General features: G+C 38.9%; 1 protein-coding gene across 4 annotated transcripts in view; it reads left to right on the forward strand.

The window, feature by feature from the left end:
• The window catches only part of LOC129769228 (uncharacterized), a 150,422-nt gene that overhangs the window by 111,608 nt on the left and 14,509 nt on the right, over positions 1-24,305 (forward strand). For all 4 annotated transcript variants that reach the window (XM_055771333.1, XM_055771334.1, XM_055771335.1 and 1 more), the window contains exons 6-7: positions 23,322-23,478; positions 23,624-23,970. In XM_055771333.1, the coding sequence (XP_055627308.1) occupies positions 23,322-23,478; positions 23,624-23,970 (504 nt within the window). The remainder of the gene's footprint in view (positions 1-23,321; positions 23,479-23,623; positions 23,971-24,305) is intronic.

Genomic DNA, 24,305 nt, shown 5'->3' on the forward strand with positions numbered 1-24,305 from the left:
ATACCAGAACAATCGGGATATCGGGAAGTTCATTCCTGTGAAACCGAATTGAATTTAATATTAGCAAAATGAAATGAAAAATTAGTACATAAAGAAACCATTGTTGCTGTTTTGTTGGATCCAGAACGCGCTTTTGAGACAATTTCTAGGCCCTTGTTGTTGAACACGATTAAGCGCTTTGGAATTACGAGTACAGGCAAACCTTTTTTTTGTGAGGGGGATAGAGATAGCACAAAAAAGTTACATAAAAAAAGTCGTGCAAAACTTCACCAGCAGCTTTAAAAAATCGTGTTCGGTACACATTTTGAAAAAAACCTTTTTTTTTGTGCGGTAGATAGGGACCGCATAAAAAAAGTTTCCCCCAAGAAAATACCTCAAATCCACGTCATTCACCGTTCAATTTCCATTTGATTCCCTGCTTTGCGATGGGACACTTTTCCTTTTCGGTTGCGCGTTTAGTTGCATGTCGAAACGTGTTGCTGTTAGAAATCATGTCACGCAAAAACATGACATGAAAAGCATTTGATGAGAGGAGGGGAATGATTTCAGAAGTGGATAATTGAGACGCAAATATGCTTTTTTTCGCACTGAAATGCATATAAACCATCGAAAAAAACTAAATGGACCATAACTTCTTCAAATATGCTTCTTTTCATACACCGCACAAAAAAAAACGCACAAGAACAGAAAACTGCACAAAAAAATCGCACAAAAAAAAAATTGTACAAAAAAAACCACACAAAAACAGGTTTTACTGTACTGCATATAAATGGACTGCTTTTAACGATTTCATTTCCAGACCTGTAGAGAATAATCTTGAAGTACCACAGGGCAGTGTATTAGGGCCACTTTTATTTATTACTAGCAAACGGCAAACTTCATCCCGCCCAAAATTTATTATTTATTATCAATACCTCCAAACATTCTCGTTTTCTTACTTACGATCATGGATCCAATCGCAGAACTGTTAATTGATTCATCTTCTATTTGACCCTTTACAATTTACTTTTAATATAAATTTCCTAGGACTTCTGCCAAAACTCGTCATTATAAAATCACATTATTTTCAGACACTATTCTCGTTCAAGATTTTGCAATCACTTGCAAATAACATATTTCTCCGTTACATCGAATAAATGTTTGATACAGAAACTATGATAGAATGAAGATAGCCCTAAATCGGTTAATTCCTTCTTCGAATTTGCTCTTATCAACACATTCGGTGATCTTTTTTTCATATAGATAGAAGAAGATATAGGAGTGCGTTTTATCACCATTTAAAAAAAACAATTTCGGTGGCGCACAAGGAAATACTAACTAACTACGCTTGTACTAACAACGCTTATCACTGTGTAATTATAGAACACATGGGAATTTAATTTTCCGAATTTTCTATTTCGTACCTAAAAACCGTCACATCCCAAATGTGGCTCAATTTTCTTGATTAGTTCTCGAGTTATGCAGAAGTTTGTGTTTCATTTGTAGTGCTGCCCCCATCTCTTAGAGAGGGGAGAGGAGTGTCGAACCACCATAGAAACATTTCGTGCCCTCTAAAACCTTCACATGCCAAATTTGGTTTCGTTTGCTTGATTGATTCTCGAGTTGTCAGACGGGTGTCAGACCACTATAGATACATTTATTGCCCCTCATATTATTATTATTCATTGATTTTCGAGTTCTGCAGCATCCCCCCTGAGAGAGGGGGGAGGAGTGTCAAACCACCATAGAAACATTTATTGATCCCTAAAAACTTTTTATGCCAATTTTGATTCCATTTGCTTCATTAGTTCTCGAGTTATTCAGCCCCAGCCTTATAGAGGTGGGAGGAGTGTCTATCCATCATAGAAGCATTTATTGCATACAAAACAGCCACATGTGCCAAATTTGGGTTCGTTGCTTGATTAGTTCTCGAGTTATGAAGAAATTTGTGTTTCACTCATATGGCAGTCTTCCCCTCTTAGAGAAGAGGAAGGAGTGTCTATCCAGCATAGAAACATTTATTGCACCCTAAAACCTTCACATGCTAAATTTGGGTTCGTTTGCTTGATTAGCTCTCGATTTATGAAGAAATTTGTGCGTCATTTATATGGCAGTTCTCTCCCCCTTAGAGAGGAGGGAGGAGTGTCTATCCAGCATAGAAACATTTATTGCACCCTAAAACCTCCACATACCAAATTTGGGTTCTTTTGCTTAATTAATTCTCGTGTTACGCTTAAATTTGTATTTTATTTGTGTTACGTCACGTGGTGGGAGGTGGCCGTGATATAATCACATCGAGAGGAAATAATAAAACGTGATCGTAAACGTACTAACTCTTTACTTAAAACACGCGTTATACATATCTTACAATAGGCACCTATCTGCATAGCCGATCACTACTGACTCGGCTTCCGGTTCAGCTTCTGACGTCTATCGTGTGGCAGCATGTAGCTGTCACCGATGAGCCCAGCAAGAAAGTGATAGGGCTGCACGCAGTGCTCCCAGCACTTCTGTTCCATTGCCGCAACATCTCCCCTTTTAGGTTTGATTATAGGTTAAATCTCACTGGCGGTCTTCGCTGTCTGGAAGAACGACGTGGTATGATGTGTTGTATGGTCGGTGTGCTAGCAGCAGCCGACTCGAAACTGGAAGATGTTGTGCTTGAAGACGAGGATGACAGATCGGCGTTCATGCCCGGACCAGCAGGTGGTGATAACGAGGGAGTCCGGACCACGTCGCTTGCATTCGCAGTTGTAGCTGTTACTTCGCTGCTTGAATCACTGATTGGCGAAATATTCCAAGCATCGAGGAGCACATTCAAGGGAAGTTGCTTCTGTCTTGGCGATGTACTTACTTCAGGAACATGATCAAAACCAGATGATGCTCGGCTTTTCAGTTGGTTCAGATGTGAACGAACTAAGCGACGATTTTCGGTGAGAACGTTGAACATGACTCGTCCTACTTTTTCGATTATCTTGCCGGGAACCCAATTCCAGACGTTCTTGGTATAAATTTTGACGTAGACAGGGTCACTGACATTAAAGAATCTTATGTTGAACTTCTTCTGGTTGACAGGTTGCGTTACTGATGGTGGACGTTCAGTTGGCGGACGTAGAAGTTCGAGACAGGTGCGTATTCGCCGTCCGAACATTATTTCCGATGGTGATAGACCCTCAGGTGCTGACCGATTTGGTGTGCTTCGGTAAGCCAACAGGAACGTTTCCAATGCTTCAATGGTTGACTCTCTCCCTTCTTCGAGTTTCTTCATCGCCCGCTTGAATGTATCGACGAACCGTTTCCGGCATACCTAGACGTGCAAAAATATTGCGTAGGATGTCGATAGTTGCGGATGCCGTGATGCGACGTGTACGGATAACCTCCGGCCATTTTGAGAAAGCATCCACGGCGAGTAAATAATAATCACCGTCAATGGGGCCGGCATAGTCTATATGGACGCGTTGCCAAGGGCGAACTGGCTTGGGCCATGGCACAGGTGTGGCTGCGGCGGGTGACTTCCCTGTTGTAGCACATGGTGAGCACGTCTTTACGTAATCGGCGATCTCGTTGTCCAGCGACGGCCAATAAACGTAGCTTCGCGAAAGAGCCTTCATCCGCTGGATCCCTGGGTGTCCTCTGTGGAGCTCCACAAGGCATCGCTTACGTAGCGGAGACGGAATCACAAGTCTCTCGCCGAACATGATGCAGCCCAGCACCGTAGAAAGCGATTCACGGCGATTGTAAAAACGAAGAAGTTCTCGGTCAGTATTACTGGCTAGGGAATTCGGCCAGCCATCCTGGATGCACCGATAAACTTTCTTGAGCACCGGATCCGATTTGGTAGCTTGTTGTACTGCTTTAAAACTCAAGGGAAACACGTTAAAAGTATTATATACAACTGACCTCATATCACTCTCCAGCGTAACGGAAGCGATTACGAAATCTTCATCGGATCTCGCATGTCGACTAATGAGTCGGGAAAGGATGTCTGCATTACCGAACTTTTCTGTTGCCACGTATTGAATGGTGAAATCGTAGGATAGTAGCGTAAGGGCCCAGCGTTGCAAACGATTAGCGGTGTAGACCGGGATGCCCTTTTTGCTACCGAAAATGCGCAGTAAAGGCTGATGATCAGTTTGAAGCAGGAACTTGCGACCAAAAACCATGCGGTGAAATTTTGTTACCGCATATATGATGGCTAATCCTTCCCGATCGGTCTGACTGTAGTTGCGCTCGGCAGCTGCCAAGGCTCTCGAAGCGTGTTGAACCACTTTAATTGATCCATCAGGGAAGCGATGGCTGATGGTTGCTCCCAATCCGACAGATGAAGCATCGGCTGAAATGATGATTTCCATTTTGGGATTATAATGGGTCAAGAGCAGGTCCGACGAAAGGGTGGTTTTGAATTCGTCGAATGCTCGCTGACATTGTGGCGTCCAGACAAATTTGGCTCCCGCTTTCAGCAGATCATCCATAGGGCTACGCAGGGCACGCATATTCGGCACAAATTTCCCGTAAAAGTTTACGGCTCCGAGAAACGACCGAACTTTCGAATTCCGTGTTGGTCAATCATATGTGCAAGGTATTTTATCTGCTTGCGACCAAACGAACACTTTTCCATACGGACCGTGAACCCGAACTCTTTCAGTCGTTGGAAGAGTGCGTTTAAGTTCTGCCAATGTTCTCCCTCAGTTTCTCCACCCACGATTACATCATCAATATAACCGCAAGTGTTCTCCAGTCCAGCCAACATGGTGTCGACGAGTTGTTGAAACGCTCCCGGTGCAGCTTTTACTCCAGGTGCCAGACGATTCACTTTATAGAGGCCCCGGTGGGTGTTGATAGCGAGTAGCATACTCGTTGATTCGTTGACGCTGACTTGGAGGTATGACTCCGACATGTCGACTATACTGAACACCTTGCAGTTGGCGAGTTTGACAAAAATGTCTTGGGGTAACGGCAACGGATATTGATGCGGCTGAAGGGCATCATTCAAACCTGTCGAATAATCACCGCAAATCCTTATTGCGCCGCTTGCCTTCCGTACGACCACAATCGGTGCAGCCCAGTCGGAGTAGTCGATGGGAGAAATGATCTTTAAACGCTCCAGACGATCCAGTTCTTCATCGACAGTTTGATACATGGCGTAAGCAACAGGGCGTTTGGGACGAAAAACTGGTCGTTGTCCTGGCTTGAGGTCTAGCTGTACTGTTGCTCTGGTGCACAAACCAAGAGTGCTACTGAAAACTTGTGGGTAAGCGGCTTTGAGTCGCTCAACCATGGACGAAGAGAAGTTGTTTACTTGGCGGCAGAAAACGTTCATGGGAATGGCGTCTAGCTGGAACTTCCCTACCAAATCTAATCCCAATGTGCAAATCCTGCGCTACAACGTAGATAGTACCTTCATGTGTTTTATCGTTGATGGTGATCGAGCAGTCAAACTCCGATTGTAGGTCAAGAGGATCACCTGATGCTGTTTTGGCATGAACGGACGGTGGTCTGGTTGGTGGCTGTCCCAGGTGTTTCCAGGTTGCACTGGATACCACGGTAATATCCGACGCCGAGTCGAACTGTAGTCGAACCGCGACACCGTTGAGAAAAACTGGAACGAATCGTCTTCTTCCGCGCACATTGTTTACTGACACTTGTACAGTTTTCGCTTCCACAGTTAGATTTCTCAATCGTCTCTTCAACCTCTTCTTAGGGGATTTCTTGTCACTGTCACAATAACCTTCTTTGTGTCCGCTTTGGTTACACCTTGAACACTTGTGGTCTTTATATTTACAATCACGCACATAGTGCATTGCTCCACATTTCCAACAAGAACTAGGCGGTACTTTTTTGTTATTCTCGTTGGGTGATGACGATGACGATGATGATGACGACGGACTGGTGGTCTGTTTCCACGCTCGGGGTTGCTTCTTGTATTGGAACCGATGTTTGATGGCATTTACAGAGCTACTTGTGTCCTCAATCATGGCAGTGTCATGCCGCAAATTCAGCAAGCGTTGGCATTCGGCGGAAAGCAGCTCGAGTGTAATGTCACTCTTCTCCTCAATTCGTGCTAGCAACCGAGTCCGGATTTCAGCATCCGTTTCCGACGTCAAACAGCAGACGAAAATGAGCACTTTAAACTGTTCCTCTGAAAGGTTTCCTAACTCGAATTCAACGCAAGCTTTGTTGATCCGACAGGTGTATGTAATGAAATCCTCGGTAGAGCTTTTAGCAATCTGGAGGCAGCGATAGCGTTTGCTAATCAGCGATTCAGCTGCTCCAAACAGCCCTTTTAACTTAGCGACAGTTTCATCGAAGGTAAAGTCCTTCGAGGTTTTCGGTAGAATATAACTACAGTAACGCTCGTGTTCTGTGATACCGAGTTTTCGCATCAGCAACCTAACCTTTGCTGGGTCATCAAGTCGTGCAGCATCGTTAGCAAACAGCTCTTCGTACCGCGAAAACCATGACGAAAAAGTTACATTGTTCCCGGCGTCATACCGGAACTCTTTCACGTTCGATGCCAACGAGTCAAGAATCGCCTCGGGATTTGCCGGAACCTGGACCTGGATATTCCGGAGGGTGTTCTCCTGTTGCTGGATGAACACGCGCTGTTGTTCGTTGGATTTTTGCTGCTGGCTGCGGAGGAGCTCGTTCGTAACAAGCTGCTGCTGTTGAAGCTGTCTCAGCACTTGGAGGATGAGCGTGTCAGTGGACATTGACGACGGCTGCTGAATGTTCTCATCCGACATCTCGGAATCGTTTTCAGAAGGTGATGGAAGCTTGCGCTTCTTTCGCGTGGGAGGCGCGATTTTTTCGGTTATCACTTATTATTCCGCGAAAACGACATAAAATTCGCGTACCCGAGTCACCACTGTTACGTCACGTGGTGGGAGGTGGCCGTGATATAATCACATCGAGAGGAAATAATAAAACGTGATCGTAAACGTACTAACTCTTTACTTAAAACACGCGTTATACATATCTTACAATAGGCACCTATCTGCATAGCCGATCACTACTGACTCGGCTTCCGGTTCAGCTTCTGACGTCTATCGTGTGGCAGCATGTAGCTGTCACCGATGAGCCCAGCAAGAAAGTGATAGGGCTGCACGCAGTGCTCCCAGCACTTCTGTTCCATTGCCGCAACAATTTGTATGGTAGCCATTTTATTCATCCTTTAGGTATCTATACAATCTATTTATTATTATCATATCTACAGTGACTTACAGTGACTCTTAATAGATACCTAAATCTACAACAACTATTCGATACCAGACTGACCGATCGAGAGATTTATGGCAGATGGCTATTGCTTGAGAGCTGACGTGGCTCTCTGAATTGAAACATATTGTATTTGACTACAAAAACAAGCTGAAAACTGTACTTTAGCATCCAAGGGCCACCATCAATCCATTTTTACCTGTTATTGATTTTTTCTATAGCTGTACAAAACAAAACAGAAAAATTTCAAGAAAAAATCTTGAAAAATTTTTTGTCAGGGAAACTTTTTTGCCTTAAATATGCACAAGTTGCAATGTACGGAAGAGTTGTAGGGCACATATTTATCTACAAGTTATCTACCATTTCATCAGTATTTTTTTCTGAAAAATTAATTATTTTCCTAAAACTCTTCCACAGATCACTTTTTTGTAGGACTTACCATTTTCGAGTAAATTTTTTTAATAAAAAAATGATCAAAAATATTTGGTCCTTTCCAAATGTAAGTATTGATAAATTTTCGGAAAACTAAGTATGCTAAGTTGTTTAATTAGGTAAGGTCTTCACGCCCAGAAAGTTTCATTGAGTTCTGAAGGGGGGCATGCCAACATCTGGTCGAGTTGGCGCGAAATCCGTCTATTGTAACGTGGCCGATATCCTTCTTGATTATCTGAATTGATTAACTTCAAATTAAAGTTTGGTTTATGCCATTATGTGTGAAATACAACATCATTCAAATGTCCACCTAGGGCTTCCTCTCACACCTTGATCCGGAACAGGTAATTTTCGATGATTTTTCGGCACCTATGGGGCGGTATCTCGGTCATAACTTCACGAATGTTGTCTTTCAAATGTTCAAGAGTTTGCGGAGAGTTGGCATAGACACGGTCTTTCGCATAACCCCACAAAAAAAAGTCTAGCGGGTTCAAATCGCAATCTGGACGGCCAATTGGCATCACCAAAACGCGAAATTATGCGTCCCTCAAATTTCGTTCGCAATAAGGCCATGTTCGATCGTGTTGTGCGGCACGTGGCGCCGTCCTACTGAAACCACATGTCATCCGTATCCGTATCTTCAATTTGTGGCAATAAAAATCGGTTAACATGGGCCAATGCGCTCACCATTCACAGTTATCGTCTCGCCGTCCTCATTTTCAAAGAAATACGGCCCGATGACTCCACCAGACCATAATGCGTACCAAACAGTGACTTTTGGCGGATGCAATGGCCTCTCAACAATCACGTGTGGATTTTCTGAGCCCCATATACGGAAATTTTGGGTGTTCACATAGACACCGAGCTCGAAATGTGCCTCATCGCTGAAGAAAATTCGAATTCAGCATTTTGCTGCTGCTGTTCGTTCACCCTATCGACGTATGCCCGACGCATTCCATGGTCACCACGCTCTAATTTTTGTACCAGTTGGACTTTATATGGATGTAGGTGCAAAATTTACCACAATGATGTGTTTGACAAGCCCAATTGCTGAGCACGCCGTGGAATCGAAACATTCGAGTCATCCTCCACACTGGCAGCAACAGCAGCAATATTTTCGGCCGAATGCACATTACGATGATGCACAGGTTTCACGGATCCAGTTTGTTCGAATTTACGCACTACATTAGCGATTGTGTGCTCTATAGGCCGTCCATGACGACCAAAATCCGTCCGTAATGCTCGAAAAACATTTGCCAGTTTTTCATCATTTTTATAGTATAATTTAACAAAATTAACACGTTGTGCGATGCTAAAACAATCCATATTGTAAAATGGCAGACATTCAACTAACGATATGACGCTTTGGTTGACAGCAATGAGGTACATATAGAGGTGGATTTTATTTCGATTATTCATGTGGTGAAAGGGTCCAGAGAGCAATCGTATGCTTAGATCTTGAAAGCAGTAACATTTTCGGTGAAATTTTGATTAATTTGCGATTATTATCTCACAACATACACATCGACACTGAGAGCTTTCGAAACATCAACTTCATAACGGTAAAATAATGTAACCTCGTTTGTTTCTATGAACGTGGGGGAATGAAAAAGGCAAATTAAAATATCACTTTTATCCGTCTTTTTCGACGTGATTTCATAAATATTCATTGCACGCTGTCACATTAGCTTCATATTTTACGGGAACTCTAACAAAATTTACGTTTTTAATTGATAAAACACTTCCTGCAAATAGCATTTTTACATGGATGCGGTGGGCAATCAAAGATAAACACAACGACTGACGTCACTATTTGCGAAATAGTTATGGCAACGCATGCTATGTCGCGAGAAACTCGACCATCTTCATTACCTTTCTTCCAGGACATTGGGTTGACAGCTATGTCAAACGGTTGTCAGCGCAGGGCTGTATACTTTCGGAAGCCCGAAATGGAAAACCCTGTATAACACAAATATCAACTCAGTTCATTTCAATAATCGGCTGCTCCCGTAACCCACAAAGAACGTTATCAATTATCAAAAAAATAATACCGGCATTCGAACGTAAAGAAAATAAAATCACCAAATTGCAGTATAACTCGGCGCTTAGCGTATGTTTGCACAGCTCTCGAGTCCCGGAGCCAATTTAGAAGTGGAAATAATGAAAAGCAAAGCGCGCTTATTCGTTGCCAGCGAATTTCCTCGCCATTTTGACTTATCCAAAAAAAAAAGAATCACTCTGGGGAAACTCTCGGGAATCTTTTTTTTTTGTTCTGTTGAACTCGTCGCCACCACACGATGCTTCAGCGTGTTGTACAATTGGGCGAGCGAAACCGGCGAGAAAATAGAAGGAAAACAATTTCGTATGCAATTTAGTAGTACAATTCACAGGTTGAGTGAAAGTAAATATAATTTCAGCGGAACGGATCGTTTTTTCTGCCTCTCTCGGCGGTGGTACTCAGCGCTTGGAAGTTCTGTGATTTTTCAGTTTTGCGTTTTTATTTCCAGCTGGCGTTCCCCGGGTTCCAGCTGGATTTCCGGTTGCGGCACGGCTCAACGAAACAATTCAAACTTTTTTAATTATAAGAATTGGGGACAAAGACAAACGTTGCTGGTGAAGTTTGTTTGGACTTCTGGCTGTTATCGCTACATTTTTTCTGTTCATTTAATTTTGGATTGCCCTGATCGCCTGTCTGTACATACACTATTAATAGTAGTGATGTGTTGAGAATTTCACATTTGCGAGTAGTTAGTGAGAGTATGTTTATGTTTACGAAGGGATGATCAAACATTGGCATTGCTCTGAACCGTAACCGAAAAATTTTCCAGACGATCCCCCTCGAATAATTCGGTGCATTGTGTCCCAAATTGCCCGAGAACAAGATGCTTTCTGTTTATCCGAGCGGTTTTGCACTAGAAAACCACGAGTTTATTACTTTTAATCAATCATTCTTCATTCGCAAGGTTTTTCTCCCCTCTCGGTATTGTAGCTGGTCTGGATTATTCATTTCACTTTTTTTTCCTGTGTTGAATATATTATACTCTGACAGACTTTTACTTTCCCTCATTTATGCCTCTATTTATCCTCTAGCGATGCAAAGCAGCGTCAGAGCAGCAGGCAGCAGAACTAAGGGAAAGCATCAGCATCAAAAATGAGACGAAAAATGACGGAAATAAATTCGCCTCTAGGCGAAACGATGTAAATACAGATGAAAATAAACATTTGCGCGCAGTTTTCTTTCTTGTTTCGTTCTGTGTTGTCTCGTTCTTGGGGGCGTTTGTGCATGTGATTGTTGTTTGCAACTAGCGGCGAAGCTTCCTTCCCTTCGACTGTCGGGCTGCTGAAGGCTTTGTGTATCTTATCCTATTTTGAAAATGAAGCATTCACTTTCTTTTCCCCAGCAAATCCCTTCGCGGTGATTACTAACAATAATGATGGAGCATTCGAACCGTTTGTAATGTTGCCATTGAGTGGTTCTTTGTCTGTGAGGTTGTTTATTATTTCCTATCTTGTTTTTTTCTCGAGCATATTCTCCGCCATTGTTGCTGACAGAGCTGAACTTTTGGTGGCTCTCGGTATTTCTGAGCATGTAGTTACAGTCATTCGCAAAATTGAGTGTACAAATGCTACCTGATGACACACTCCATTTATTTGGTGCAAAATCTTTTGAATACATTTCTTCTTTTGTTGTCTATTAATAACACACGCGCAAGAAAATTTCGCGAAGAGTTTTTTTTTGCTAAATATTTATTCCTTAAAGTTGAAAACAATCTCTATTCTAAGCATTGCCAAATTGAGAGTTCACCTTAAATTTCTCCAAACAAATTAACCTTTTAAGAAAGATCTTTGCGAATTAGCTTATTTTTTTCGTCAGTGGGTGATATCAATAACGTTTTGGTTTTTGTTGATGTTTGAAAAAGTTTTATCAAAATGGCAAGTAAGAGAAAAGAAATAGATATTGTTACACATTGCGGGAAACAGCTGCTGCTGAAGAATAAAAATTCAGGGAACAAAGCGGAACTCAAAACGACGATTACGGAGATCTGGAAGGCACTTCCCAAAAGCACTTCCCAAATCCCCAAATACTAGGGGATTGATAATTGTTATCTGTTAACATTTTTTAACTGATTTCAATTTCTTTTTAAGAAAAACTTGGACTGTACACTCAATTTTGCCACGTCTTAATTGGAGATTTTTTGTTTGTATGTGAAGTAGAATTATGACCATTTTTATTTTGTTCTTATCACTACATGAGAGTAAAATGGATCGAGTTTACGATGAATATGAGTCGCATTTAATTATTTACTTTTGACGTGGGACTACGTCTAACCGGAGTATATGCGGGGTAAAATGAAAACCTAAACACAGAACATGCACGAAAAAATGAAAGATTCCGAATGCTTATAACTCGAACATATCTTACTGGGTCGGAAAGATGTTTGCATCAATTGATAGAGAATATTTCTACGCATCTATCGAAAATAATAAAAGGCAATTTTTTATTAGATAAACAATTGAAATAATCGTTATCTAAACGCTTCAACTACCTCGTTTTGATTGGCCTGATTTACGGTTTCCCCAACACAGCCATCATAACCAAGCAGCCTTGGGGAAATCGGCAATGCAAATACATGAAAGTATAGGGATTTTTGTTCTCACCGAAATGTGTTCCCTAACACAGACTTCAAAACCAAGCAGTGTTGGAGAAATCGGCATTGCAAATACATGAAAGTCTAGGGTGTTTTTGTTCCGACTGAAATGTGTTTCCCTATCACGGACTTCAAATCCATGGAGAGTGGGGGAATTGGCATTGCAAATACATGCAAGTCGGGGGTGTTTTTGTTTTGACTGAAATGTGTTTCCCTTATATAGACTTCTAATCCAAGGTGTCTAGGAAAATCGGCATTGCAAATAAATTCAAACTGCGAGTATTTTCTAAAACGCTTGCCTTTGTGCAGACTAGAATATGTTTCCTCAACATGGTCTTCTAATCTTAGGAACCTGGGAAAATCTTGCAGACATTAGAGGCGAGTGAACTTTCAAGTGTAAGTGTAAGTTGGAGTTGTTGATTCATGCAAGTCGGGGTAATTGTGCACCCGCATGTTTTCTTGCACTCCGAAAAGTGTTTTCCTAACACGGATTACATAAACGGGTACGAACACAACGCTTCGGTTCGGTTATTCTGCTCACTGAATTTCAGACACTGAGTGCCTGAAGTTTATCAAATCAAGCAAATTCGTGGTTCAAGAAGTACGTACACTTGAGAGATGCAAACTTTAGATGGAAATGGAAACTAAAATAATCATTTGATAATTCTTCCGTTCACATATTTTGTCCTAGGCATCATACCAAACGTAAAAGGACTGTCATTAAATTTACTTGTAATAAAGAACATAATATATCACAATGCATGAATTGACCTTACATGGCATTCATTTAATTTCTTTATTCACAAATCAAATATATTGAATTCGATTGAATCCGGAAATTGTCTCATTCAATCAAAAATTTATTCAATACAAATAAATGATTGCTAAGCTAAGCTAGTCCCACGTCAACTTTGCGATTATATCATATATATAACCCACCCTTTTTTAACCCCGAAAAACTCAAAAATAACAAAGCAGCACGAGGTGTATACTCAATTTCTGAATTGACTGTAGATTCAAGGAAAAAATTACTATCGAACGAATAGCCAGCAAATGAAGAACATAAATTTCTTCAAATTTATTCAGATGCCAGTTTTCAAACAGGAATCAGCGTTGTGTGATTGACAGTGCAAGGAAACGATAGATCATTGAACAAATGATTTGTTGGAAGTCTTCTGTATATGAACGAAAAGTCCCAAGACGCCATGACATACATGAGGACTTACGGACCATCAGACACGTTCATGGCAGCGAAGAATCTGAGTTGATGTAAAGTACCCCGGGGCAAGTTGAAACAATTTTGTCGAAGTTCAACTTGAAAGTTATTTTTTAAAATCATTAAATCACTAAATTGGAATCTGTTGTATATGCAAGGTATAACAGATGACTTTAGATAAAAAATAGGGATTCGTACTGGATGTTTAAATAAATATCAATTTAGAAAATGTTTAATTTTTATATGCATTGTTTCAACTTGTCAACAACTAGAACGGGGTAAATTGAAACGCGGAATTTTTGGAAAAAGGGGTTTTGATACACGTGAGATGTGGGGGAGTAGTGTAATACACGCATAATGGACACTTATACTAAGAATTAATATACGAAACAATAGCATCAAGAATACTATTTTAGACGCATTCATGTCAGAGAAGAGCCGCTCAAAATAACCACTAATGATGTTTATGGGATCATTCAAATATTCGCATTGCGAATGAAACACAAATTTCTGCATAACTCGAGAACTAATCAAGCAAAAGGATGAGGATAAAACTCGAGGAAGGAATCGTCCGATTTCAAATGTGATCATTTTATTATATTTTATGTATCAAACATGTATTCCATGTGAGGGAGAAACATGTTATTTGCAAGTGATTGAAAAATCTTGAACGAGGATTGGGTCTGAAAATAATTTGATATTATAATGACAAGTTCGTGTAGAAGTACTAGAAAATTTATAGTAAAAGGGATTTGTAAAGGGTCAAAATTAATCAATGAACAATGATATAAAAAATCAGAAGGAGACATGAATGCTCGAAATTATTTAAATAAATTGGGCGATGCGAAAATTTGCTAGCATAAGATTTTTCTTGCATCCGACTGCAACCGACATGACAGATTATTGGTATTGGCTAGATTCGTTGAAATCGTAAATTGCGACAAAAACAACCGGAATACGAACAAATATATGAGATATAGCTATTCTTCTTCATGATAACGGTTGACCTCATGTGACAGGGTGCGGCACGCAAATAACCTAAAATATATATTTGGAAATTTAATTAAAATTAAATTCCGATCACTTTGTTGTGTCTCATTACTAAAAATGGTACTGTTTTGCGAAATTTATTTAATTTTTGGATACAATAAAGGCTTTTTTCACTTGACTGCAATAATATTGATTTATAAACACAAATTCATGGCAAAAAAATATACTGAAACTAAAAACATGTTTTTACATTTGTCTCAAATTCCGAACATCATTTTAATCACTGACTCATATTCCGAATACTTTATTCCAAATTCCGAACACCAAAAATACAATTGAAAGAAAATCATAACTTTTGAAATGCAGGACCGATTCGGATGATCGAAATATCAAATTGTAGATATTTAGCTAGTCTTTTTTGGAAAAAATATTATACAAAAAAAATTGGGTTTTCTTTTCATTATTATTGATAGTGTTTGTTTATTAAAGTTTACATGGTTTCGGGACCAAGGGGGCTATTTTTTTTTCTATTTTGCTTGAAAACTGAGGTTTTTTTTACATAAAATATTCAATTATCAGAAATGTGATTTTTATCGTTTTTGAGTTTTTTTTTGTCTCTATTATAGTGACTTTCAACACATTTCGGCTGGTTCGTCACTTTTACTTCCATTTTTTTGGAAGAATGTCGGGCGTGAGAATTGAACTCGTGATCTCTGCGTGGGAGGAATGGATGTTACCACTACGCCAGATCGCCTCCTTTTGAGTTATGATTTTTTAAAGTTAACCGATGGTCTGAAAAATCAAATTTTTCGCTTTTTTCCATGATTGACTTTTTTCCAAGAAAAAAGAAAAAGCTTTAGGAAAAATTATCAAAAATATAGGACCCTTGGTCCCGAAACCATGTAAACTATAAAAAAACAAATACAATCAATAATTACGAAAACTTGTCAAAATTGGATGTACGTCAAAAAGTACGCAACGTTAGACGATTTTGTTGCTTACTTTTGAAAAATAAGAAAACAAATATATTTTATATTTCATATTTTTTATATTTTATATGAAACATTTAAATTGATTAATTTAAATAACATTTAAATCATATATAATCGTGTCAGTATATAATCGATTCTGTATATAATAGAATCCAATCTGTTAGAAACAACACCGCAGGGAACACGATCAGCCCGGTCGTGTTCCCTGCGGTGTTGAATTCCTTAGACGTCAGCTAGTGGACGAGTCAAAACACGAGCTACGACTGACTCTCGGACTAGCAAGTTGTCAAATAGGTAAAAAACATAGAAACATCATGGTGAAAAGTACGAGTTAAAACACGAGTTACGAGTTGATAGACAATTATTTCTGAATTTATTATACTACCCAAAATAATATTTTCAAGCGAATTTATTGAGCTATTGCCGTGAGTAAATATATACACAATTTAAATATTTTATTTCATTAAAATGATAAACACAGGACACAAAACGGATTAAAAGGAACAGCGCGTGGGTTAAAATGACAGAAAAGGGCAGTTTCTGAAAAAGAACATTCATTGCAAGAGGAAGGAAAACAAAATGTAAGAGGGGAACAAATAAGGAAAATGAATTTATCTAATAAATAGTTATATTTGTAGCTTTGATCTACTAACTGCGAAGATTATTCAAAGAATTTCTTTCCGTATTCCGAACACAATCTGTTACTTCAGGAATTCGGTTTGGTTATTGTGGTTTTGTTTACGTTGGTTAGTTGCTGTGACCTACGTAAGGAAAGTGCATACAAACATTTGTTTACAAATGGTGTTAGGTTTTTTTAAATTGTTCCTCCAGAATTGGACTGTGAACTAATTTGTGAACTATTGCTGTATTTGTCTGAAAATAGAGTGATTAAACATCTACTGTTCGGAATATGAATCATGCATCGAAACTGGATTCAAATTCCGAACACTATTTAAATTCAAATTTCAATGAAGATTTCTAACATTTATAGTACATTTATAGTAGATTCATATCTTTTCTAGCACTTAACATGAAAACAGCAAACAAAATAGTTAATAGTCAAAACTAAAAAATAAACGATGCTGTTTTTTGAGGAATTTGCCAACGCAAACATTTTGTCACTGGTTTCGATTGTCACTTATTTTGCAAATGCTTAGTATCATACGTTATAGGCTGTATCAATACCTGTAAATGATGTTAAAATGGGGCCTATACCTCAAAGAATGTCAGTGCTTTCATTATTTAATTATTCATAGCATTAAAGCTTATTAAATTAACATTTATAAATTGAATGTTCGGAATTTGAGAACTCGTAAAATAATTAAATGTTGAACATTCACACGATTTGTTCGACAGACAACAAGAAAACCGGAAAAGTATTTGCGAATAAATTTGCAAATTTGCAGAAGAAAGTACCGTTCTGAATCATATTTCGGACAACATCATATTTCGGACACTTCGTTCTAATATCTTGAAGTTTAGAGTGATCCCTTGGTTTCACTATCACTTCATTTGAGAATAACATTTGAATTATTACATAGTAGGAAAAAATTCAACAGCACCACTCATTATCGTTTGTGTTTGACGTTTGTTTAGCGTAGAATTTACCCGTTAATAAATATTCAAATTTCTCCCGTGTTTCATTAGTTCTCATCATCGTTAACAGGTTATTGTGGTTGCTTGGTAGGTGTTTTGCAGTTGACTATAAAATATAATCAAGTGTAATGTAATTTTCGTCCATAAAATTACAAAATAAAGTGTCCGAAATTTGAATTCAATCTGTCCGAAATTTGATTTAGTGTCCGAAGTTTGATTCTTATTCGCTTGATTTGAAAAGCATTTTATTCGATGATTTTCTTACGTTTACAATCAAATAGGTACCAAAGTAGAAAGCTTAAAAGCATATTGAACTAATTTATTAAAAATATCTACCAAAAAATACCTGTGCATAAAGTTTAGATCTGTTTTCTGCATCATATGCCTTAAGCGTACGAAATATGATTCGGAACGGCAATTGAATCGTGTGTTTGAGAAATCCCATAAACGCCATTTTTATCAAAATTCACTTTTTGGCAGAGGGTACCTACATCGACTATCAAAATTTCCGAAAATGTTAGTTCTATGAATCCCCTTGAATTGGGGTTGCAAATACTCGTTTGTTTGAGAAAATGTCAAAGGAAGGTTGTGTCCGAGACACGACCGCATAGTTGACGTAGTATTTCGTTAGGCTTTCTGTTGATTACATCGTTAAACTCTTTAATAATGATTTGGTGGCCCTGAAAAGGGCCGTATTGTTTGGTTGTTGCGTATTGTTTGTTCACTCCACCAGAGTTTACCGAGTGATGATGACAGAAGGATGATAAACAGTCGTTGGATGGTGCGTATCAGATAAAAGATACCGAAGTGGAACGAGATATGATGAAAACCGCCATCTGTGATTTAAGACGAGATGCCTCCTGTGTTATGTATGGATGAAATGAAGAAAAAAAACTCACCAATGTAATATAAGATAATTACCAATACTCAACACAATCATCAATTTCTCTCATCAATGAAAACATGTTACTTTAATATAAAGAAAACATATGTGAAATGGAAAAGGTAATTTTCTTTCATAATGTTTACTTCCTGAGTGTTTATTCAACCCAATGCGAATTTTAATTGGACTAACAACGCCTAATACTATATGTAGAGCATACAGAAAATCACTTTTTCTAATATTTCTTCACATTTCCAATTTTTCTCGCCGTATAAACACTCCTTGGGTGGAAATGAATACAAAAAAACAGACAGCTTAAACCAAACGATCCGTTCTCGAGCGAGACCTTGGTTTTTATTTATGAAAATTGAAATAAATCTTTTAATATATCAAGTCATTTTTAACACAACTGCTCTGCCGTTCAACGCATGATTGTCCCATGTTACTTTTTGACAATTTTCACTTTTCATCATAAAACGATATTTTTATGCCTAGTCTTCCGGAAAAACACAAAAAAAGTTATAGTTTGTTCCCAGCTTTCAAAAAAACAACATCAAGCTCAACTGTCCCATGTTGATATTCTATTCATAACTGTCCCCACCATATATTTTTTGTAGAATCACATCGAATAAATTGGTTCGAGTACAATAATTTTATGTCACGATTTCAGCAGGGCTAATGTACTCTTTTTTGATTTGGGAAAACGAACTAATTCTCAAACAAATAAAAAAAAGTTTAACAGAACACGTAACGAATGCCTAATAACAACGAGATTTATATTATGCAAAGTATTGCAGATTACTCCCTTCTTCATAAAACGATGTTTTTATGCATAATCTTTTGGAAAATCACAAACTTATTGCTTGTTCCCAGTATTTCAAAAATCAACATCAAGTTCAATTGTCCCATGTTGATATTCTAGGCATAACTGTCCCACCATGAATTTTTAAGCCTGTAACAAAGATTGATGGATTCAAATGAGGGGATCTGTTCATAGTTCTCTGCTTATAAAAAACCCAGTGTATTGCTAAACCGAAATGTCTGAAGCTTCTGGTAGACAAATATGCTAGAAAACTTTGAATGCTTTTTTCTCAGTTGCTGATTTTGGAACATGGGACAACTATGCGTAGAACGGCAGTGCTACCATATACTAAAATTCTTCACAATATATGATCGGTCATTGATATGAAATTTCACGAAGCAACCAACATTTAATTTCCTAATTCAAATTTTATTTGCTAGAATTAATCGTATCATTCACTGTTGGTACTAGCAACACGGCATAAGACGTTACAGTCGAGTTTGCATCGGTGGTGGTCAAAACGTCGATCTGACAGAAGACAGCAAGAAGGAAAAAAGCAAAAAAGAACATTAGTAGTCATTGTTTCTATTCCCTGCATTCATTCCTAGATAGAGTGTGCAGTCAAAAGGTGGCGTAAATTGAACTTTCTTTAAACTATATTATTACTAAAGCATTCCTAAAGCTATTGGCCTTAAAGTTGCTTACAATTACTTAAAGTTACTTATTCTATACCAGTTCATGCGAATTGTAAGAACCTACGATAAAATTACTTAGGTGCTAAATTACTCGAAGCTTAACCTAACTTTACATAATTATATAGAAAGTGAAATTGAAGTTTGCTGTTTGCGGAAGAATTAATTGTCTAATACTACACCGGCAAACCGAATTTTGTAAGTCTGATTAATATATACTTATGAACTATTGTAAAACTATATTACAAATAAACTTACAGCTAAAGCTACGTTACAACGAAATACAAATTTGTGACCGGCTCAAAGAAATCGATCTGAAAGACAATTTTTGAAAACATAACCCAACACTCACCTTATTTACAATATAAAAATGCCCCCGACTTGCATATATTTGCAATGTCAATTTCTCCTAGGCAGCTTGGTTTTGATGTATGAACAAAAGTTCCCCTTACCTTCATGTATTTGCAATGCCGATTTTCCCGAGGCAGCTTGGTTTTGATGTCTCTGTTAGGGACCCGCTGCATGTGCCGTCAATTTCGACCAATCATAAGTGGATATTTCCGTTAGGATAGGGGTTGAGATTTTACAATTGTTCGATAGTTAGTTTCATGACATATATTATTTTCTTCAATATAAAAAATGGTTATGGACTGCCGAAATCGATTGACGCAAAAATTGTATCAATCCATCATGAAATGACTGAGCAATAAGCGTTTGAAATTGGACAATTTTCACGATGTGCTCGATTTTCGGTTTTCAATTTGTACCCCAGTATGTTCCCGAAAGACGTAATCCTACGTCAATATATAATAGATATACATTTTTGTTCATTATTTACATCCGATGTCGTAAGAAGCATGCGCAGCTCAACATAATCGGAATGCCTTCTAATTTTGATTGTGACCCAGACATGACCACGAAATGTAAGCGTAGTGTTCGGCGGATAACAAAACAAAAGCGAAAGTCTTAAAAAGGGCAAGGGCGAGGGCAAAGAGCATTGACTCTTAAAAAGAGTCAATGGAAACATACACATAAATATGAAGGATGTTCCAGCTAGGAAACTCCAAGCTAAGAGCTGTAATTCACATTGCGTCGTCTCCCGTAAAAGTACCACCTTATCATCGTCGAGAAAATTACCAGAAACTACGCGAAAAACAACAAGCAGTAACCGGAAACCTCCAAATGACCGAAAAATCCACTTAAAGTTTTCGTTCATCCAGTTTTCTCACTCGAAAAACTTCAAGGACTTGGCGGTGGAAAAGAATCACATACTTGACGACAACAGATCTTCTATCTTCCTCCACAACTTATGTTTGTATTCCTCATGCATTAAGAGTAAACAAATAGTACTTATCCGATACACACATGAACCATCCCAACTGGTAGAAAACAAAATAAAGAACCTTCCGATTCAATCCAACGCCGAAGTCGCCAAGAAATTAACGTTTTAGGTATTTTATGGCTTTTGCAATTTGGAGGGTTGGTTCAGGACCACCCTTCGCTACACTACCTTGATCAAACAGTTCCCGAAATTTATTCAGGAAATGAAAAATACAAGATTACACATCAATATCGACTGCAACGCACTTATGCCAGCGCTTGATCCTTTTACTTTATTCGATTTGCGGTATGGTCATCAGCGCCATCATCTCATCTCGGATGAAACGTGTTCCGAGGAGCGGTTTCTTGAGTCTTTCGAATAGTAAAAAGTCGCAGGGAGCCAAATTAGGTTAATTCGGTGCTTGCTAAAAGGTATTCGTTTCGTTTTTTGGCGGATGTTCACGAATAACAATGGCATTGTGTATGGTATAAAAACGGATGACTGAGGGCGCCTCACGGTGGTGATTCCTTGAACTTTTTGATCATGGTAATAGAAGTACCGGTAAGTTTTTTCGTTTTTTTTTTCAAAAATTAATGCTTTATTCTGCTAAAATGGTTCAAAATTTAATACTCAAAGTATTGCCCATCGCTAGTCACAACTTTTCCCCATCTTCCAGGCAATTCACGGATCCCTTTGCGGAAATAATCAGCCGGTTTGTCGGCTAACCACGGATCGATCCAATTTTTAACTTCATCAAAATTGGAGAAGTGCTGTTCAACCAGGCCATGTTGCATCGATCGAAAAGGATCGAAAAGGGTAGTAACAGAGCAATGTCTGGAGAATACGGCGGGTGGGATAGGACCTCCCATTTCAGCGTTTCCAAGTATATTTTGACCGGTTTCGCGACATGCGGCGGTAGAGGTCCTCCGTAATGTTTCCATTCGGTTTCAGCAGCTCATAGTACACCACACCCAGCTGGTCCCACCAAATAGACAGCAAAACCATTCTGGCCGTGAATATTTCGCGCGGCCGTCGATGTTGATGCTTGGCCGGGGTATCCATACGTTGCCCAACGTTTAGAATTGTCGTATTGGCGCCACTTTTCATCGCCAGTAACGATTCGATGCAAAAAAAACCTTTCTTTTATGCCGTTGGAGCAGTTGTTCGCACGTGAAGAAACGGCGTTCGACGTCTCATAGCTTCAATTCATTTTTCGGGTCATTCCCATTGATATTAAACGATCGGTTATGGTTTGCTGAGATTCTCCAAGTGTATCTTCAAGTTCTTGTTGCGATTGTGACGGATCTTAATCGATTAAAGCCTCCAATTCTTCATCTTCAAACTTTTTTGGCGGTCCGGAACGTTCTTCGTCTTCCAAGTCACAATTACCACTTTTAAACCATGTAAACTATGTTTGACATGTCGTCTTAGTTGGAGCATGGTCACCATAAACTTCCACCAAAATGCGATGACTTTCTGCAGCTTTTTTCTTCATATTGAAGTAATGGAGTAACACTCCCCGCAAAAACACTCTCGTTTGTACGAAATTTGACATATTCGAAGTGGCAAAAACTATGTTGTTTACGCTTCAACTTTATGACATCTACTAAAAAAGACGCGCAATGACAGTAGCTTTCCGACGAATGTCTGAAAATTTGATTCACTGGAATAATAATCAAGTTCCGCTATCTGTTGTAAAACCGAAGAAACTTACCGGCACACCTAATTGTATTTCGTTACCTCGTCAAAATATTCAGCCACTGTTTAGTTAAAATGTCGCATCCAAGATAGCATAACGCATCGAATTTATATTTTTTTTTCGGTAATGTCATTTTCAAGACATTCAGTTCGAGGATGTTTGATTGAGTTTTAGTTTTAGAAAAAATAAAAACCATAAAATTTAATTAGTAGCGTGTTAAGAGAGTAACATTTTAAACTTGGTATATGTGTTGAATACTTTAACAGAAATTTAATTGAACTATGACTCTCAGCTACTAGCTTAAAGAAACTTATTCTCCAGCTTAATTTTTTTGAAATTACTATTAACAGCAATCATTTTCTTCCATCTGAATATTTTCACACACTACCCCAAGTCCACCACTGCTTACCGCTCGCCGCAATTCGGATACTTCCCATACCCAACAGGAAAATTAATTTGACGAAAAAATCAGCAGCCTAGCTTTGGGAATGATTTACTTCCCTCCCTCACTCGGACCTATTCCTTTTGCTTACTCGGGAGTAGAGATTATAATAAGACCTAAAACAATTTCCAACTTTATTCTTTGATAATTATTCAGCGGCAAACCAAATTACACTGCCCCTTTCATTCTGTTGCGCTTTCGTTTTGTGGTTTGGGGATGTCAATCCGATTCTCGCCGGATGTTTTGTTTTTTTTATTGTCGAGACTCCGATGTCGCTCCGGTCCGATAAACTTGCTCGTCGAAAATTGAATTGAGTGAAGACTTAAATAAAACATTTTTTGTAAATGCATTGTTACTTTTTGTTTCTATAAAATCAGTATATCACTACTAACAGTTTTTTTTTTAATTTGTAGCAAAAATCCGGAACAACTAATAGCGCGACGTCGGCCAGCGAAAAATGATCGACTAAATTCAACAACACCTGCCGTGGAAATGCCGTCCCGTGCCGTTCGAAAGATTATTATGCCAGACCAGTTCATGACCACATTTGAGCGTCTCGAGAATAATGTTGTAGGTGTATACGATGTGTAATTTGCATCTGTTGGATATTTTTAATTGAAGCCGTGATAAATCAATATTTCTTTGAGCTACAGTTGAGCTAAATCTCCAAAATACTGTAATTAACAACTCAATATTGATACTGAACATATTTCAGGCCCTTCTCGTGCTACACTCAGCTAAACAATTGCAGACGACCGCTAATGAGGAGGACTCGGAACGAAGGCCCAACGAGCAGAATCTTAGCTACCCAAGTAGCACATCATCTTCCACCTCGGAGCAACAGTCTTCAATTTCTTCAACCCCCCAAAGTAACACCAACCAAGAAGACCACCACCGACGGGAGCATGGCTACGCTACATTACCGGTGGCCACCACCGGTAGCGAACGAACGCTCCTGGAGCCTTCGCCGTATATTTGCTTATCATCAGTTATAAATTATTCTTCAGCGTTTTCTAATGTTTGTCAAACTTACTCCTGGCGGAAGATGCGGAAAAGTGCTGCGTACGTATATTGTATGTATGGGAAGAGGTGTGCGAATCCGTAGCATAGCATGGGGATGGCTCTTAATTTTGTGCTTTATCTGTTCGGAATTTTCATTACGAGTGTTTTATGCATGATGGGTTTTATCTTCTTTCTATTTGGATGGTGAGGTGAACTTTTCTTACGAGAGCGGAGTTTCAGTGTTTGGATTCGGTTTAAAAAAAGATAATTGATGCAAAATAGTAGTGTAATAATATCGAGAGGGGAGAAGTGTACGAATCCCTCTCAATAACTGAATGGGATGTAGCTAATTTTTATAGCTATCCATTGTAGTACCAAGTATCGAGAAAACAATA

The sequence above is a fragment of the Toxorhynchites rutilus genome, chromosome 2 (assembly GCF_029784135.1).
Source record: "Toxorhynchites rutilus septentrionalis strain SRP chromosome 2, ASM2978413v1, whole genome shotgun sequence".
In the NCBI taxonomy this organism is placed as follows: Eukaryota; Metazoa; Arthropoda; class Insecta; order Diptera; family Culicidae; genus Toxorhynchites; species Toxorhynchites rutilus.